The sequence below is a fragment of the Mustela lutreola genome, chromosome 7 (assembly GCF_030435805.1).
Source record: "Mustela lutreola isolate mMusLut2 chromosome 7, mMusLut2.pri, whole genome shotgun sequence".
Classification (NCBI taxonomy): domain Eukaryota; kingdom Metazoa; phylum Chordata; class Mammalia; order Carnivora; family Mustelidae; genus Mustela; species Mustela lutreola.
Window position 1 is genome coordinate 51,814,156 of NC_081296.1, and position 18,170 is coordinate 51,832,325.

The 18,170-nt window shown below is 53.6% G+C and overlaps 1 protein-coding gene across 1 annotated transcript in view; it reads right to left on the reverse strand.

Moving 5' to 3' along the window:
- Positions 1-18,170, reverse strand: part of OAZ2 (ornithine decarboxylase antizyme 2) — a 71,496-nt gene that overhangs the window by 44,371 nt on the left and 8,955 nt on the right. The window contains 5 exon segments of the mRNA XM_059180778.1: positions 7,693-7,838; positions 8,324-8,474; positions 9,207-9,269; positions 10,375-10,413; positions 10,995-11,072. Of these exon segments, the coding sequence (XP_059036761.1) occupies positions 7,693-7,838; positions 8,324-8,474; positions 9,207-9,269; positions 10,375-10,413; positions 10,995-11,072 (477 nt within the window).

Here is an 18,170-nt window from a genome sequence, read left to right on the forward strand (position 1 = left end):
GGTTCCCTTCCTCCAGCATAGCCTCACACCGAAGACACTGCCTAGAGGAGCCCACCCTCCCAAAGCACAGTCCTTTTCTTCTAGAGGGCCTGGAAAGGCTGCAGGCCAAGAAGGTCAGGCCAACTAGAGCACAGCACCCAGAGAAAACAAAGGTCCCATCTGGGTGTTTCCTCTGGGTGCAGAGACTCTCCACCCATGTGCTCAGAGCTGGGATGAGAACAAAGTGAATGAATCAAAAGCAGGGTGGGCTGGCAGATAGTACCCCACCATGGGGTCCTTGGCAAGTCCCTTTTCTTCCAGGACTTAAGTTAGACAACAAAGAAAGGAAGGAGAGGCTATGTGAGCCCCAGGGCCCAGGACCCTTTCACCTTTCTTCCCACAGCTCACAACGTCTACCCTTTAGTTGTGCCCTCCCAGTGGCCATCTGGGTCCCGTGGAAGCAAAGGCCAGAGAACAGTTACTTTGGATGACTTTTTATTTGGCATTTCATATATTATCCAGCTTCACATTCTCACAGGATCAGCAATTACAACAGCCACCTTGTCTCCTAAGTCTGAAAAAGTCAAGACAGCCACAGCTGTGGCCAAAGGCAAAAGCACTGATGTGCTCACGAAACAAACAAAAAAATTGCACAATTTTTTCCCCTTCATTTTTCTGAAACTAACGCCTGACGCAAAGGCTCACTGCTGGAGAATGGAAACCCTTTTCTTCTTCATGCCTCAAACTAAACATTAAACTTATCTGACAAGGCGAACAAGGTCTCTTTAATAATTAATTGCACACACACACGAAAAATCCTTTATGATGCATAAATATTTTGTTACACAGGGTACAAAAATACTTTCACTTTTTGGTTGGTTTCGAAGTTTGGAAAGAATGAGGAGCATGGGCAGGGACGGGGTGCACTGTGGAGAGGTAAGCAAACCAGGCAGAGAAAGGATTTTCTTAGCAGATGCTGGCCCCTCTAGGAGGAAGAAGCGGAGGACCCGGATTTGAAATGAAAAAGAAAACACTACCTCTGTTAGGTGGTCGTTGCTGTTCGGCCTGGAAGCACGTGGGGGTGGGGGTGGGGTCCCCCGGCCACTGGGCAGAGTGAGCTGCGGGGCTCAGTCCTCACTGAAGCAAGGGGCTTTGGGGAGGGTGTGGAGAGAGGGACCGGGAATGATGAACCACTGGTGGCCAGGACCTGTTGCTATGGTGACACAATGTGAGAACAAACTGTACACTCACATATACACAAGTTTAAGTGTCTTAATTCATGCCAGAAAACATGCAAAATTAAATGCCTCGTTTCTCTGAGCTGGAGCTATGGAAGCAAGTCTGGACCGGAGGTCAGGCCTTGCTCAGTCCCAGTGAGGCCTCCGGGTTGGGTCTGGGTATCCCAGCAAGAAGGCCCCCCCAATCCTCCCGGGAGGACTCGGTGAGGGGGCTTTGGGGGAGGAACAGGGCAGAGGAAGAGGAGGAAGGAAATGGGAAGCAGTCCACTGAGTCAGGCTTAAAATTCACAGTCTTTGGAAGGAAGCAGCAGCTCTCCACAGGCCGCCTGGGGGCAGTGGAAGCTCAGAGCGGCTTCCTCCCCAGCGGGGCAGGGGCTTCAAGCTGCGGTGACAAGACCTGGAGGGAGGGGAGAGAGGTGTCCATGAGCAGAGGGATGGGACAGGGCCTGAACCCAGGACTAGCCCTCATGACAGGCTGCAAGATGGGTGGCAGGGGGGTGACAGTGGGAGAAAGGGAGAGACCAGCCAGAGTGCCTAGCGCGCAAGCTCAGGGGACGCCTAGCACCAGGGAGCTGCTGGGCTCAGGCAGTGGGAGGAACCGTGGCCCCCCGCAGGAAGCGAGGCTCTCAGACACTCTTCCTCCTGGGCCTCTGGGCCAGCACTTACTGAAGAACTAACAGAACTGACGGTATTTCCATCCTTGCTGGGTGGTATCAGAGGAAGGGTACCAGCGCACCTGCAAGAGAAGCCAATGTCAGGAGCTAGCTGGGCAGTCCCTTTTCTTGACTGGAAAGCCGTCACCGTGCCTGCTAGAGCTCTGCTTCTGTCACTGATTGGCCGACGCCAGGCCATTTACTCACCTCTAGGCATTGGTTTCTTCATCCTGAAAATGGGAGAGGGCCACCTGACCCGCCTCCTCCGCAAGGTCGAGGTTCAAGTGAACCATGCTGTGCACTCCACTAGGCCTGATGTGAAGGCACCAGCTTGTGCCAGGTGGAGTCTCGGCAGCGGGGGCATGCCCCTCCCCCCGAACTGGGAGCGTGCAGAATGCCCGACATCAGGAGAATGAACCTCCTACAGTATTGCTCAGCTTCTTTCTGTCTCCGTGCCCTCATCCCCGCATAGGATAGAGATGACTGAACTGATCCTCAAGGGGGTTCATGAAGATTAGGGGAGACCCGACATACAGACACCTGGGAAACCAGAGGTGCCGTGGTCTCCCAGAGGCACGACTCCCAGACACTGGCCCTGTCCTTGTAGAGTTTGCCAAGGAAGCCTGGGCTGAGACCCAGGGGATGCCTCCATTCCTTTCCATACCTCTGTTCCCTCCTTTCTCAGCCTCCCAAGTCTCAGAGATTTGTAACCTGCCAGCCGAGCCCTCCAGTGGGGGCCTGGCAGCTACTTCAACCCCCAGGCCTTACGGAGCACTAACCCCAGAGCAGGATTCCCAGGGCCAGGTCAGGACATGATGTGCCCTCCCCTTCTAGGTACAGCCTCCCCACAGGCCCGGCATCTGGGTACTGCCCCAGGTACACACAAGCACCGCCTGCCCCAGCCTCCCCGCGGCTGCCTCAGACTGCTGGGGGAACATGGCATCCCAAGACAAGTCAGGGGCAAGGGGCAGAGTGCCCAGGGAAGGGGACTCGGGGTCCACTCAGGAAAAGGAAGGGATGGGACGCAAGAACCAGTGTAGAAAACAAGTTGAGCTGGCCTCACAGATCCCCCTGCTCAGCACTGCAGCAGTGGCCTCAGTTTCCCACTCGGCTGCCCGGAATCCCGCCTCTAATCAAGATCACGGGCAACACCAGGTCACCTGGGGGCCGGTGGAGGCTTCTTAAGAACTTCTGCATCCCCTTCAAGTTATAGGTGTTTTATATACCCCAGGACCCTGGTCACCACATGCTCCCTAGCACAGGCTGGTTACCCTAAAATGCCAGGACACTTGGCACAGAGCAGGAGATCCTAGGTCACCTGACCTTCCTGTCTCATCCCCGGAGCCCAGGACCCTCCCTGGGCTCCGGAGATGAGACACTGCTCTCACCAGGACACAGCTGACCCCGTGCCATAGGAACCACCTAGACTAAGAGCCATACAGCACAGAAAAGGGTCAAGTGCCTCTTCTTACCTCTGAGCTGCTCGGCCTCAGAGGCCACTATCTTCTCCCCTGCCTCTACAACATCTGGAAGCAGTTCCCTCCCCTGCCAGCTGACAGCCAAGTGGGGGGGATGCCTCTCCTCCTCTCGGGTGAGCTGTGGATTATACTCTAGGCTGGAATGGTGGCTGGGCACGGAGCTCATCCCACAAGACAGGGACACGGAAGAGAACAGCCTGGTGGCTACCAGCCAAGCCTGTGAAACACCCCTGGGGGGGCCTGGACCACCACCCCTCACCCGGCCTCCGGCTGCTGCAGCCCTGTGGCAAGAAGTCTGGCCAGGCTGGGAGCCTTGCAGGGCTGGACAAGGGGCAAATGTCGATTAGGGTGGGGAGGACTCGGAGGCCTCTGACTCTCTCGTAACAGGGGAAGAAGCCAAGTCTTCCCGCAGCTGCGTAAGCGGCTCCATTGGCAAGACCTGCCTCATGGGGTCCCCCTCTCCCCACTAGGTGCTGCGAATCAGCCTCCAAAGCAGCAGCTCTCCCCCCAGCCTGAGACGGGCCACCACCTCCTAGGGGAGGAAGGAGAAGCCAACCCCCGTTTCTGAGTTTGGGAGGGAAGCGCCATCCAAGTGGACAAAACATCCTTGAGGGGTTGGCTTTCCAAGACACCCGGGACAGGCTGGCAGTCGGGCTCTAGAGAAGCACCATCCCTTCCTGTCCCTGCTTAGAACAGGAGACCCGTAAGGCACAGTGATCAGGGCCAGCACCTCAGGGAGTGAGTGCTCGGCCTACTCCCAGGGCCTCTGGTTGTTCACAGGGATTCTGTGGGTCCTGAGAAGCCACCCTACAGGGACAGGCCCATGGGCATCTAGAAGGACCCGGCTCCAAGAAGGGCAGCATCAAAACGAAGGGGGAAAGGGGCACATGGAGGGGGCACATGAACTCAGTCGTCTCTCAGATCTTGGGACGGACTGAGAGGTGGACAGAGGACTCAATCCACATGAGAAGAAACAGGAACAGCCAAGAAATACGGGAGCCTCATTCATCAGAAAGCCAATTAAAGGAGCGCTCAGGCTGGCATGTCTACACTTTGACCTTGTCATAGTTCTAGCAGTTTATGATAAGGAAACCAGCAGGACAGGCGCACGGGGTAGACAAGGGCGTCCGCCGCAGCACGGCCTGTCAGCACAGAAAACTGCGTGAACAGCCTCATGTTCCGTCGGTGGGGAGCTGGACACACTTATATGACAGTGGGTTTGCCAGACAGCCGGGATGTAGATCTACATTTACCAACAGGAAGCAAGGGCCTCATACTTAAGCTTTAAAAGATTAAACGTGTAACTTTTATAAAAAAAAAAAAAAAAGAAAAAAAAAGACCCACAGCTATAATCTTATACATGTGCACCCAACCAGCCACCTATCCTAAGGACTCAAAGCAGCCATTTTGGGGGAAGCAGGATAGTAAGCAAAGGGAAAAGAGAACCTTATCATGCCCATTACACAGACCAGAAAATAGAGGCAAGGGAGTTCATGTAATGTTAAGGTCACCAGTAAGCAGTGAGCCAGTATAAGAGTCATGGTCAAAGACCCCCACATCCTCAGGCAGAAGTAGAAAATGAAGCCCAGTCTGGGAGGACCCTGGGATGCAAGGGGACACAGAGAACCCCTGCTTTCAGGCTTGTGCCAGACCCTGGTGTGCCCCTGCCACCCATACCTCTTGGATGCCTCACCCTCTTAAAGGGGAAGATTCTATTAAGAGAACCAGAGGGTGGAACAAAATGGCCTCATGCCAAGGCAGAGTGCAACTGAACCCTCCCCAAGCCCCTTCCTGCAGGTCTGGGCCCCGTGGCCATAAATGGATGCCTCAGCCGAGGCTGGGCTAATGGCAGAAGGTGTGCCGTTGTGTACATGCTGGGATAGGGCAAGGAAGGACTGCTTTTCATCCCCTTTTGCTACTACCTTCTCTCCAAGTCCCCTCCTTGCCCACAAGCACAGAAAGTCAGTTGTTATTCCTCCAGGTTCAGAATAATGCCTTCAGATCAACAGCGTCCACTTTCCTTATTGAGGATTTCTGGCCCCCATGTCTGGGCCGCACTGTCGGGACGAGGGAACTCTTGGAAGGTAAAAGCACAAATGCTTCTACTTGGAAAATACTCTCATTTTTACGACTGCATTTGGTCTAGACAAGGTGGTTTCCTGCTCTGGAGACTGACGTCAGAGAAGTCGAGTAGCAGGGACAGAACAAGTCACTCCCTGGTCTGATTTCTTGTTGTCAGCCTTCCTCCTGAGAAAATGCCATTATCCTTTGAGGTGGCCTTTATTCCCTTCCGGGGGAGGCCAGAGACAGGAACCGACAACCAGTTATGCCTCCAGCCTCAGGGAGGACCCAAGGAGCGTGAGACAATAATGACAGTAAATAGTAACTGTGATAACTGACCCTTCTCTAGCTCTCCCTCTACACTAACATGCGAAAAACAAACACTGATAAAGTATGCATGATTATCACCATTCCAAAGAAATGGAGGCACAGAGAGGTTAAGTAACTTGCCCAAGGTCACACAGGGGTTGAAAGAGCCAGGATTTGGACTGAGGCAGCCAGACCAGTTGGATAGCCCCTGGGCATGGACAGGCTGGGAGAAAGCTGGAAAAGAAGACGACTGGAGCGCACAGAGCCCTGTAGTATGGCCTTTAAGGACAGGTTGTCACGTGCCACTCCCAGCCAGCTGGGGAGCCTACCAAAGAAAGGGCAGAGGCGTCTCCCCCTATTAACCTGACACACTGTCTCGCTCCCAGCCGCTGCATTACCACTGTCATGGCGGAGCATCTCAGAGCAGAAGGGGGAGAACCTCTCCACCTGATCTGATCTTGCCCTCTCATTTTACAGATGAGGACACACACAGAGGCCCAGAGGTAGAGTCACTTGTAAAAGATCATGGAGCTCAATGGTGGTAAAGCTGGGGTTGCAGGCACGGAGGCCAGCAAGGCCTCGCAGGGCTGCTGCAGTGAGAGTCCCTGCTTGGCCAGGAGCACCCCGGCCCACCTTCCCCACGCTACCAGGTCACAGAGGACAAGGACTGTCTTCTGGGCTTAAAATTCTTTGCTTGCCGCAGTACCTGGCTTGTGCTACCCAAACATTTCCCTTGAGGGAAGGATCTTTACCACCTTCCTATCCCCTGATCAATTTTCCGGCTGTCTGTGGTACTCAGCTGGGGAACAGTGCCAAGTTTAACCACGCTTCTGCCCTCAGTAGGATCTAAAGCAGCCATGGCCAAGAATCCCCCCGGCTGAAGGAAACAGCCTGCGAAGGTAGCAGCCGGGAAGTCCATACTTTCTACCTTGGGACTGGGTGGACCCAGATGTCATGGAGGCCTTCAGAGGACTGGAGACAGACACGCACTCAGCTGTCCCTTGTGCAGAGCACCCAACCTCTCCCACCTCAGCTTCTGGTTCCTGTGAACCCCCTTGTCCTGGCTTCTCATGTCTTGCTCCTCCTCCTGCCCTCTTGTCCTGCCTGGGCTACCTCCGTCAGCAGCAGAATGGGCCTGGCCCAGTTGTTCTTCCCAGTCTACCGACCACAGGCCAGAGTGGTCTTGGCATTGCTCCTCAACCTCACTGTGCTGCTGGTGGCACCCGGTCCCTACACCCGGCAGTGTGTTCTGCCACCACCGCCTCAGGGAGGCTCAGGCCAGGATGGCTGGTGGCTCACTGGCCTCTCAGGTACCCACCACGGGACGGCACTCGGGAGCACAGAGTCCCACGGTGCCCAGGGCCCTCCCCAACCCTCCCTGAGAGAGGATCATCCCCGGCTTCCCACCCCAGTGCAGGGCCACCAAGAGGAGTGTCCAGGCTTCGTGAAAACCAGCGTACACGCAGCCCTCGGGACGCTCCCGCTGCCGCGCTAGTGCTTCATGTGCTGTTACCATGAAACTCTCGCCACAGCCCTGAGGTAGAGAATACTGTTCTCACTCTGCCCGACAGTAAAAAAGCCAAGACACGGAAATCTTGAAAAGCTTTCTGAAGTTTTTGAAGACGGGAGAGGCAGAGGCAGGCGGCCTGGCTCCGGAGGCCACACTCAGGCTGGGACCGGCATTGGCGCTCTGTCACCACAGGCAAAACGCAGGACGGTGCCCGCCTGAGGGGTTCAGGGGGTGGTAGGACCACATTGGGTCTCTCTCAGCTCACACATTTGGCCGCAGATCCTCGATGTGGCCTGCTCTCCCTCCCCTCTGCCTGATCCCAAATCCTAAAGAGAAGATCACGGAAGAAAGCAGTCCTGCTGTGGCTCTGGCAGCATGAGTGGCCCAGGGGCCACCCAGGAACAAAGTCTGGCTAGCTCTGAGCTTCCTCCGTCCCCTACTGCCCCTCCCCCAGAAGGGCGTACCTGAGCGTGGAGGGCAGCGGCAGCAGTGGCAGCTGGGTAGGTGAAAGCAGCAGGTGAGATGGCGGGGGTCAGCTCTGTGGTGTACAGAGGGTAGGGAGCCCAGGCCTCTGGGGACGCAGGGATCAGGGCAGCCCCCATAAGGTCATCTGCAACGGAAGAAAACAGACCCCACGGTCAGAGCATGGGTCTCCCCTTCCACTACCCCATTCCAAACAGAGAATGGTTGAAGTGTAAAGTGCCCACTGAGGCCAGACTTCCCTCAAGGACCCCAAGACCAGGGAAACAAGCCCTGTCAGCTTGACCTGGCATGGCGAGCATCCTCACTGCTTTAAGAAGCCCTAAGATGGGCCCCTGCCCACCTCAACCAAGAGAACCCAGAGACCGTTTCAGGGGAGAGTTGGTGATACAGACAGCTCAGGAGCTTAGTCTGTCTTCAGTCCAGCAAAGGCGACAGGGGAGGAAGGAACGCTAGAGAGAGGTGGCTGTGGACAGAAGAAGCCTCCTGGCGAGGACTTACTCCCTCACTGACAATCTTGATGTCTCCTCTCTGTATATAACTCTGCTCGGATCCCCAGCTTGAGCCAAGTAAAAGGACAGCAGATGACAGACGACAGCTCTGAGCACTACTCACAGGGGTCCCGTGCGATGAAGTGTGCTCCTAGGGCGGGGTGAGCATTGGTGGGATTAGGTGTAGCCATTAGCTTGTTCTTGGCCATCTTGGTGTTGGCTTTGGCAAACTCTAGCCTCAGGGTCTGCGGGTTCTCAGGATCAAAGCGAATACCCTACAAGAGAAGTGAAGGAAAGGATGGAAAAGACTTGGAAAAGACTTTGTAGGACCAGACAAGAGCTTGCCTAGGGGGCACCTGGGTGGCACAGCCGGTTGAGCGAATGACTCTTGATTTTGGCTCAGGTTGTGATTTCAGGGTGCTGGGACCAAGCCCCGAGCTGGGCTCCCTGCTCTGTGGGGAATCTGCTGGTCTCCCTCTCCCTCTGGCCTTCCCCCTGCCTGTGCTCTCTCTCAAATAACGAAATCTTTTTTTTCTTTTTAAGATTTTATTTATTTATTTGACAGAGAGATCACAAGTAGGCAGGGGGCGGGGAAGCAGATTCCCTGCTGAGCAGAAAGCCCAATGTGGGGCTCAATCCCAAGACCCCGAGATCATGACCCGAGCCAAGGGCAGAGGCTTAACCCACTGAGCCACCCAGGTACCCTTCAAATAAATAAATCTTTAAAAAGAAAAGAAAAAAAAAAAAAGAAAAGAAATGATCTTGCCTAAAAGCCTCACCCATGCAGGGGACAAGACAGACATGTTGCTTGGACCTTCTAAGTAGTGGCATCTGACACAGACAGTGCAGCCAGGGATGTGGCCCCAGAATGGCTGGGCAATGAGGCACATCTGTAGCCCTTTCTGGGGGGGTGGGAGGACATGGAGAGTGGGAAGGTTTGCAGGAGGTAGAACAGGAATATTCATTGCCTAGAGGTCTGCAAGTCAGAGAAAACCTTGTCTACTCACGTTCAGTGCATTCTTGGCTGCTTCTGCTCCTGCTCGGCTGTCAAAGATCACAAAACCGACAGGCTAGTAGGAAGAAGAGAGAACACCCTTGCATCTCTCCCAATATTCCATCTCCCCCTCAAAAATAAAACAAACAAACAAAAACCAACTTCTTGCCTATCTCCTGCCTATGTTTAGCAGGAAGAGAAGAAGTTTCTCATGCATCCAAAGTCTCCCATCCAGGCTCCCCATTGTGGGAAAGGGTGCCAACAGAGCTTTATGCCACCACATTAAACATCACCCTCTCGGGCGCCTGGGTGGCTCAGTGGGTTAAGCCGCTGCCTTCGGCTCAGGTCATGATCTCAGAGTCCTGAGATCAAGTCCCACATTGGGCTCTCTGCTCAGCAGGGAGCCTGCTTCCCTTCCTCTCTCTCTGCCTGCCTCTCTGCCTACTTGTGATCTCTCTCTGTCAAATAAATAAATAAAATCTTAAAAAAAAAAAAAACTTACCCTCTCCGTAAACCTTTTTTTGAAATGGTTTCAAACCTTTTTTTGAACTGCATGCCCGTGGGGCGCCTGGGTGGCTCAGTGGGTTAAAGCCTCTGCCTTCGGCTCCGGTCATGATCCCAGGGTCCTGGGATCAAGCCCCACACCGGGCTCTCTGCTCAGCAGGGAGCCTGCTTCCCCCTCTCTCTCTGCCTGCCTCTCTGCCTACTTGTGAACTCTGTCAAATAAATAAATAAAATCTTAAAAAAAAAAATGCATGCCCATAATTAAGATTAAGTTCCAGTGTTTTCCCCAACAAGAAAGGGGACACCAACATATCAAGGACATAAGAAGGCTCCAGGCTCAATCAAGGGGCAACAGGTTGAAAACTTTTCCAAATTCATTCTGGCAAGTTGGCCACATAGGGCCATCAGGAGCCCAGGCACAGCCACCGTGTCTGTGCTCTTCAGCCTTGGAGCCAGGCTGCAGCTCTGTAAATGTCAAAGCAGGAGGCCCAGGAGCTGACTGGTAAGGACAAGGGAGCTAGAGGCCACTCTTACACTGGCCCAGCACAGAAACCAGATGAGAGGGAGCAGGTCTCAGCTGCCAGATGCCTCAAGATGAGGAATAAGGCCGCAGGCTTAGGTTCAAGCTTAGCAGTCAGTCTGGGCTGGGAGGAAAAAAAACTTTGGAGAGAAATTACCTGTCTCGATGTGAGCTTGATCAGGGACCCTTCATAGCCCTGCAGAGAGAGAGGGTCATCACGGAGAAGGTCAGAAGCCTTCCTTGTGCCTATCCCAGCCCCCCTCCTCCCGCACCCAGCTGCACCATTCTCACACTCCCCCGCACTCCCCACCCACGTCCACCACTCTGACCTCCACCACTGGCATGCGCCCTCTGCCCTTGTGTTCCCCATCACATGGTCTAGCACACGGGGTGGGCATCATGAGGCAGCATTCATCATTTCATGCGTAAATTCCCGCTTGCTCTGCTAACTTATAATCTGGAAGGACAGACCCTACCTTGTAAAGTTTTCTCAAAACTTCAACTGAAAAGTCTACACTGAATCACAAATATTCCTTATATGGTTAAATCTACTGAGATTCTCTCTCGTTTCCGCTTTACAGATGAGAAAAAAGAGGCTCAAAGAGGGCTAAGCCACTGGTGAAGAAAGACATGGGAATGAGCTGAACCAAGACAGAGAGCCAGCTCTGCAATCACAATTTCTGATATGCTGTCCTCTGTCTTTTCTGCTGCCCTGTCCAGGTCAGACTCACTCCTGATGTTCCTCCTCTGCCTATGGGCAGCTGGGTCCAGACTCACCTTGAATGGCCGGAAGAGCAGGTAGAGTTCTCTGGGTTTAATGTCCACAGGGAGGCCACTGACAAAGAGTGTCCGGACCTGGGGGACAGAGACCATAGCAGACAGGGTAAAATGGCTCTTCCTTCAGGAAGGAACTGGAATCCTTCCAGAGGCGAAGAAGGAATCCCGTGTACCCTGGGCTTCCTTTGAAGGCCAAGGCAAAGGAACACTCGGGAGTTTCACAGCATTTCACTTCTCAAAGCCCTTCCTATCCACTTTGCTTTCTCTGTGTTCATCCCACAGGTGGTCTAATGAGCACCTGCTGACAGCCTCTGTGCACAGACTGAACGGTGGCCAGAGGAAAGAGCCCTGTGTGATAAGCACACAGATCAAGGATCCCAGAGACTTCCAGAAAGCTATGGTGTCTATACCCCCGAAATTATATAAGTCACAATGTATATAGTTTTCAGGGGGTACCAATGACCCCTGGTTGAAAGGCTCTGCCCAGACCAGAGAAGACGCAAGGAGGTAAACAGATCCTAAGTCTTAGGCCATGCTTCACCCTGGAAGGATTTCAACAGAGGGCCCAGCACGTTCACAACCCATCTCCTAGTGCTTCCTATGCTAGACGGAGGCTCTTCAATGGCAGGAACTATGCTGTATTCTTGCCTATATGCCCCATTCTTAGCCTATGGCTGTATTAAATGTTTATTGAATAAGGAAACTGGTTAAGGAGTCAGAGAGGGAAGAGTTACGCAGGGTTTTGGAGATTGAGTAGGATCCCACTAGCTTCAAGTGAGGCAGATGGCGCTATTAGAGCCTTGCCCTCACCATGGTGACAAGTTCCTGGTAAAGCCAGGTCAAGACACCAGGGGTCCATCCTGTGACAGGCTGGCAGACACTCTACCTCACCACTGGCACCGGATGCTCAAGAAGCAAGGCCAGATCAGCCAATAATTAGAATAGGGAGGGAGGATTTTCCATCGTTTAGGTCCATTAAAAATACATATAAAAACTGTGGTTGAGCATGAAAAAACCCAAATGAATAGAGCTCCCCTATACACTTGACTCCTGATTTCAAGCTGCATCCTGTACCATCAAGCCACGCATTAGGTCTTCTCGACTCATCCCTGTTGGTCTAAGAGAAAGCTCACAGGCCTCAGTCACCCCCACCCTCCATGTGGCCATTCCTGAGGCATTCAGATGCCCTACAGGGGCCACATCCCCTTCTCCAGAGGCACCAAAAAATTTCCTCCATGCTCCAGTGATGGCCTCCTGAACCCAGGCAACCCTGGGTTCAGTGGCTTGAACCAGGAAGCTGAGCAGCCAGGCAAAGTTACACCCAATGGAGGCAGGCACACAGACAGACAGACAGACAGACCACACACACCCCCAGTGAATACACAGATCTCAACAGAGCCAGGAATGGCAAAGGAAACCAGCACCGACAGCTGCTGGTAACCAGGGTCACCAGCCCCGCCCACACCAGGAATGACTCCCAGCCCATCGCTGATCAAGAATAGATTGAGGACAAGCTGCTTCTCTCACACAGGTGTTTGCCAAGAAGCACACCAGGCAGAATCCCTTGCCATTCAGGATGCATCTTCCCCCTCTGGTCGTGCCTCTCCCTCCCCAGACATGTCTCTGCTTCTAGGCCCAGGTCAAAGGTTCTGCACATTAAATTTCCCTGTGGATGCAGTTCTCGGGCATGGCCCAATCTCCAGAGGAACCTGAGAAGAACTGGACAGCCCAAGCTCCAGGTAGGGTAAACCCAGCTCCTGGACTCTATAGAGAACAACAGTGTCTACACGCCTCCGCCCTCTGATGGAAGGGCCTTTAATTTACATGTAAGCCCTCAAACAGAAGTGCTAGGCTCAGGTCAGGCAGCTTGTTCTTAAAAGGCAGCAGACCCGGGGGTGGGGGATGGAGGTGGGTAGGGAGGGGTGAGAGGGTAGGGGTCACTGATTTTTGTTTGTTTTCATTTTCCAAAAAAAAAAAAGAAAAAGGAGAAAAAAAAAAAAAAAAAGGCAGCAGACCCGGGCACCCAGCCCACCCCCCAAAGATGGACTGACACAATACAAGCCCAGCCAGGGCTGTGCTCGATGGACCTGGCTCAGTCCTACTCCCTGGGGTGTGGTTTTGGTCAAAGACAAGGATCCAGAGCCACCCCACAGAAACCTCTGCCTCAGTTCTCCCCAGGGGCCACCCATTTCACCCGGGCTAATTTTAAACCCTTCCTCAAATGGCTCCTTTCTGGCCAGACCTCCCTAGAGGCCCCCTTAAATAGCAAGTTCTCAGCATAAAATTTCCTGCTTGGGCTGGGGGTGGGGTTGAGGGTGAGTATGGGGGAGCTTTCCCTCATTCCCAGCTCGGAGCCTCTTTCCAGCCTTCCCTCTGGGCCAGATGACCCTTTTCCACCTTTTAGGTCCCAAAGTGTCCAAAATACTACCATCTGGCTACCACACCATCTCCCAGGACACAAGCTGAGGTCAGGCGGTTACAGATTAGGTGGTGGGTCCCCAGCCGCCAGGTCGCAGATAGCCTAACCTGTATACTCACTTGACCCCTAGCATCACTGCCAGATGATGTGCCCTCTGCCTATCCCCTTGTGCAGACAGGAAAACTGAGGCCCAGAAAAGGCTCATACAGCTGAGCTCTCAAGGGAGCGGAGTTGGGTAAGACCCAGGCACCCTGACTTAGCCATCTATGCCACCAGCAGTCCATTCTGCTGTGGGGGCAGGGGGAGCGGCATCGAGGCGGCCTCACTAGCCCCACGGGTGGGTGAAGTTCTGTCAGTTCAGTAGGCGGTCCTTCCCCCGGCACCTGTTTAGAATGCTGGAGTGATGGGGGAAGACCAAGAAGGAACCAGAGGTGGAAGGAAGCATCAGCCTAGCCGGCTGCTCAGCTGCTGTGGAGAGGACAGGAGGTTGCAGAGACCACCACCCCCTTCCTGCTTCCAGCTCTGTCCAGTCCTACCCCCTCCCAACAAGCACCCCCACAGGCCTGTCGCAAGGCAGCTGCTTGTGCTGCCCCTCAGCGCACCCCTTCCTCATTCCCTAACTGAATAGCACTTATCTTTCGGGTCCCTCTGTCTCCTCACTCCCCTTTCCTTCCCACTGAGCCACTGGGCTCCACTGGGACCTAGAGTCACGCCTCGGCATTTGAACTACCCACCCCTCCCACCCCGTCTCTGTGCCCCTCAGTCCATCCAGATGAAAGACTCCCAGCCAGGGGCAGGTGTGGCCCGGCAGGGCACAGTGACACCACACAGGGGGAGAGCGCAGGCTTGGGTCGGTTACACCGGAGTTTGCCTCCCAGCTTTATGCCTGGCGTGGGGAAGGGGTGTCATCTCTCCAGAGCTCAGTTCCTCCGTCTGTACAATGCAGATACCATCCACCTCCAGGATGAAGAACTCCCTCTCCTCTATGCCCAGTACGTAGCAGAGGCTCAGTGAAATGCTGGTTCACTTAGGGCTCCTGTAATCACATCACCGACCTGCACAAAAACCTCCCCTATCAGGGGCCATGAGCCATGTATTTATAAAGTTGCCTAGTGAGTCTGGATTGGGTCCAAGTCAGTCGGGAGCTGGGAATGCAGGTGAGTGAACCTTAAATAGTCACTGGATTCGTTAATGTTCCTCTTCCCTAGGGAGGGAATGGCCAAGGTGGGAGGCACCATGGAGAGCAGCTAGTTCAGCACTCTCACTCTGCAGATGAGGGAACCAAGGCTCAGGATAGGAAGGTAACACAGCAAGCTGATGGCACAGTCAGGTCCTTTAGGGGACGGCAGGGACAGAGACATACAGTGACTTCTCCAAGGCCTTGCCTACTGGTTGTGTCCCAGGCTTACACTGGAGACTCCTCCTTCTCTGCCCCCACTGATGCCAGCCTCATGGCAATAGGGTGCGACACTCAGGAAAGAGGTTTGGTACAGACAAGGGTTTGGGCACCAACTGCAGGCTGATACCAAGCTAGATAGATTAACCAAAGCACCCACGTCCTGCCTATTCTATGTGTTCAGTAGAGGAATTCAACACAAAAACGTTTTAAAGTATTTGAAGAAAACAGAAGGGGTGGTTCACACAATCCTGGGCTGCTAGAAGGCACCAACCTTGTTGCCTGGGCCCTTCTCCTTCCATACACTCACCCTTTCTCCAGAAGTATCCAGAGAACGTAAGGGATTATCTCCCCCATCCTGAAACGTCTAAGACAACAGCAGACCTTCTAAGATGGTCACCTTTATGGCAAGTGCTGGTGGAAGGTGCTGGACCACAACCACAACCTCAGTGCAGGTAGAAGGTAAGTTTGGAACAGGGTAGGGAGAGTATCAGGAGAGAAGTGGACAAAAGTATAGAGAATCTTTAGAAGTCAGTGAAAGAAGAAACATGCTGAGGAACAGCTCTTCTGGTGGAACTTGCTAGAACTACCATGTCGACATGGACAAGGAACTTGGCCACTTGCCCACTAAAGACACTGCAGACATGGCTATGCTGCCTTCATGACGGTCAGGAGCAGACCTGGTCTTGCTGGAGGTCCCAGCGAGCCCCAGGCCTGCCTGGAGGAACCAAATGGCCTCTGGCACAACTGTGTCCCCCACCCACCCAGCAGGCTCTGGGGGCTCCTGAGGCTGCTCTTCCTTTAGACAAGTCCTGCTGCCTGTCCTTCCCCCAAGATGCTGGAAGCAAAGGGTTGAGGAGGTCCAGTCTCATTAAAGTCCATGCCCCAGGCTATCACTGGAGGTCAGACTTCCTGAGGTTGTCCAGCTCCTCGATAGGGCCCCTCCAGGGCTGGGAGGAAGAGCCCTCACCTCCCCCACAGGAGGCCCTTGCGCTCACTCTGGGGAGGGCGGAGAAGGGCAGTCTGCAAGCGGTCTCCCGTCCCCCAGCATTATTCTTGAGACCCCTGTGGAGCTCAGCCCAATTTCTAACCCCAACATGACAGGCTCCCTGGAGTGCCTGGCTATTCCTTCAGGCCTCATACTGGAGGTCTCCTTTCCTCTGTGGTCCTCTCCAGGCAGAGGAAGATGACCTTCTTTTTTTTTTTTTTTTTTTTTTTTAAGATTTTTATTTATTTATTTGACAGAGATCACAAGTAGGCAGAGAAGCAGGCAGAGAGAGAGGAAGGGAAGCAGTCTCCCCGCTGAGTGGAGAGCCCGATGCGGGGCTCAATCCCAGGACCCCAAGACCATGACCTGAGCCGAAGGCAGAGGCTTTAACACACTGAGCCACCCAGGCACCCCGGAAGATGACCTTCTGAAGAGAAGTAGGAAGCAGGGACTCTGGTCATCTCATTCATATCTGTGTGTTTCTGATGTTCCTCCTTCAGACAAACTGACATTTGCTTACACATGTTCAGAAAAAAGTGACATCAAACAAGCTTCAGGAGCAAGGGGATAGTGACGCACAAGGTATCAGCCTTAGAACAAGTTTAGACCTCTGTGGGAAAGGCCTCTAGGCAGGACTCATCCTCTCTGTAGGAGTCCAGGTGGACATCCTCTTGGTCCTAGACACTCCCCCAGGCAGAAACCTGTCACTCAGTGCCGCCAATCCAGGCCAGCTCTCTCGACAGCAGCTGCTCAGAGGTCTCCCTCTTCCCTGAGGCACGCGCAGGACCCCGCTCACACAGAGGCTGTAGAGGTATTAAGAGAAGGGGACTGTCGGAGGACAACGAGGGAGTTGGTTTTCTCTACAGATGAAAACAGCTGAGTGAAGCTTCCACAGAAGGCGGTGGTCACTGAAGGACCCCCCACACACACACAAAGAGGACTCCACATGCAGGCTGGGGCCTGGCCATGCTGCCCTAAGCCCTTCTCTGCAATGACAGGGACAGGATTGACACTAAGGATCCTATAGCCCCAACCTGCCCCGACCTTTTCGACACAAGACTCCCTTCACACCAAGCATTAAACGTTCAACTTCGCAGCTGAGAGCACAGCAGGGTCCTGTGGCTGAGAGGACAGGCTCCCTAAGTCCCAGCTTTTATTATGAGGCAGAAAGGGAAGGGGCAACTGGGTGGCTCAGTCAGTCGAATGTATGCCTTCGGCTCAGGTCATGATCCCGGGGTCCTGGGATTGGGCCCTACATCGGGCTCCATGCTCAGCAGGAAGCCTGCTTCTCTCTCTCTCTCTCCCTGTTTTTGCTCCCTCTCTCTGTCTCTATGTCAAATAAATTTTTTAAAATCTTTGAAAAACAACAAAAAAAGGGTAAACACCACTTTCAAAAAACAGTGAAATGATCATGGATATGAAACCCTCTTATCCTTTAACTCTGAAGGACAGCCACAGCCTTCTTCTAAAGCCCAGCCTTGTCATCTCCAAGACAGTCCTGCCGGGACTTCGGGGACCAACCACCCCGACCTCTTCCCCATCCCAACCCATATAAACCCCTCTGGTCCACCGGGAACACTCTGCCCTAGAAAACAGACTTGTGCCTTCGAGGCAAATCCCTGCCTCACAGGTCTGGGACTCGGGAAGGACACACCCAGGGAAACGTGACTCGGGGCAAGAGATACATCCACCAAAGAGATAAAAATAACATTTGAAAATGGATTCTTTGCAGCAGTCCTGTAGCATCTCTGGAAGCTGGAATTCAATCTGGAAAGGAATTAACTACTTCACCTGTCCGTCCCAGCGAAACTACGGAAGTGATGGGCTCACTCTGAATCCCCACCTACTCACACCTTCACGCAAGCTCTGGTGTCATCTGGATGGAAAACACCACTTAGGGAAGGGAGTGGGGGGAGGAGGGAAGTCCAAAAAGGGAAAAACAAGCCTCTCAGAAGCCCCTCCCACATCCTTCCCTGACTCCCAGGCTTCTGAAGCAACTGAAATGCAGAACATTTGAACTGGAAGAAACCTTATTTTTAGAGGAGGAAACCAAAGCCCAGAGGTCGAGTTGCTCATGGTCTATGTCCACGAGCTCTATGTCCCCAGGTGCCCATGAGTCAATACTTTGCAGACCTCAGTCTCACACCCCAACTTACTCGGCCCTCAGTCAGGTTGGCCTTGGGCACCCTGAAAACAAGTGGCCTTTAGCCTCTGAGCTAAGAAGGCAGAAACAGAAGGCTGACTTGGGGGTGGGGGGGGTCTTGTCTACTGGATGATCCCATGCTTAGTCCTTAACAAAATTAATTATAGGAAAGTCAAAGGAAGACAGACTACCGATTCCCACCAGCTAAGTGGGAACAGCCTTGTGCCCTG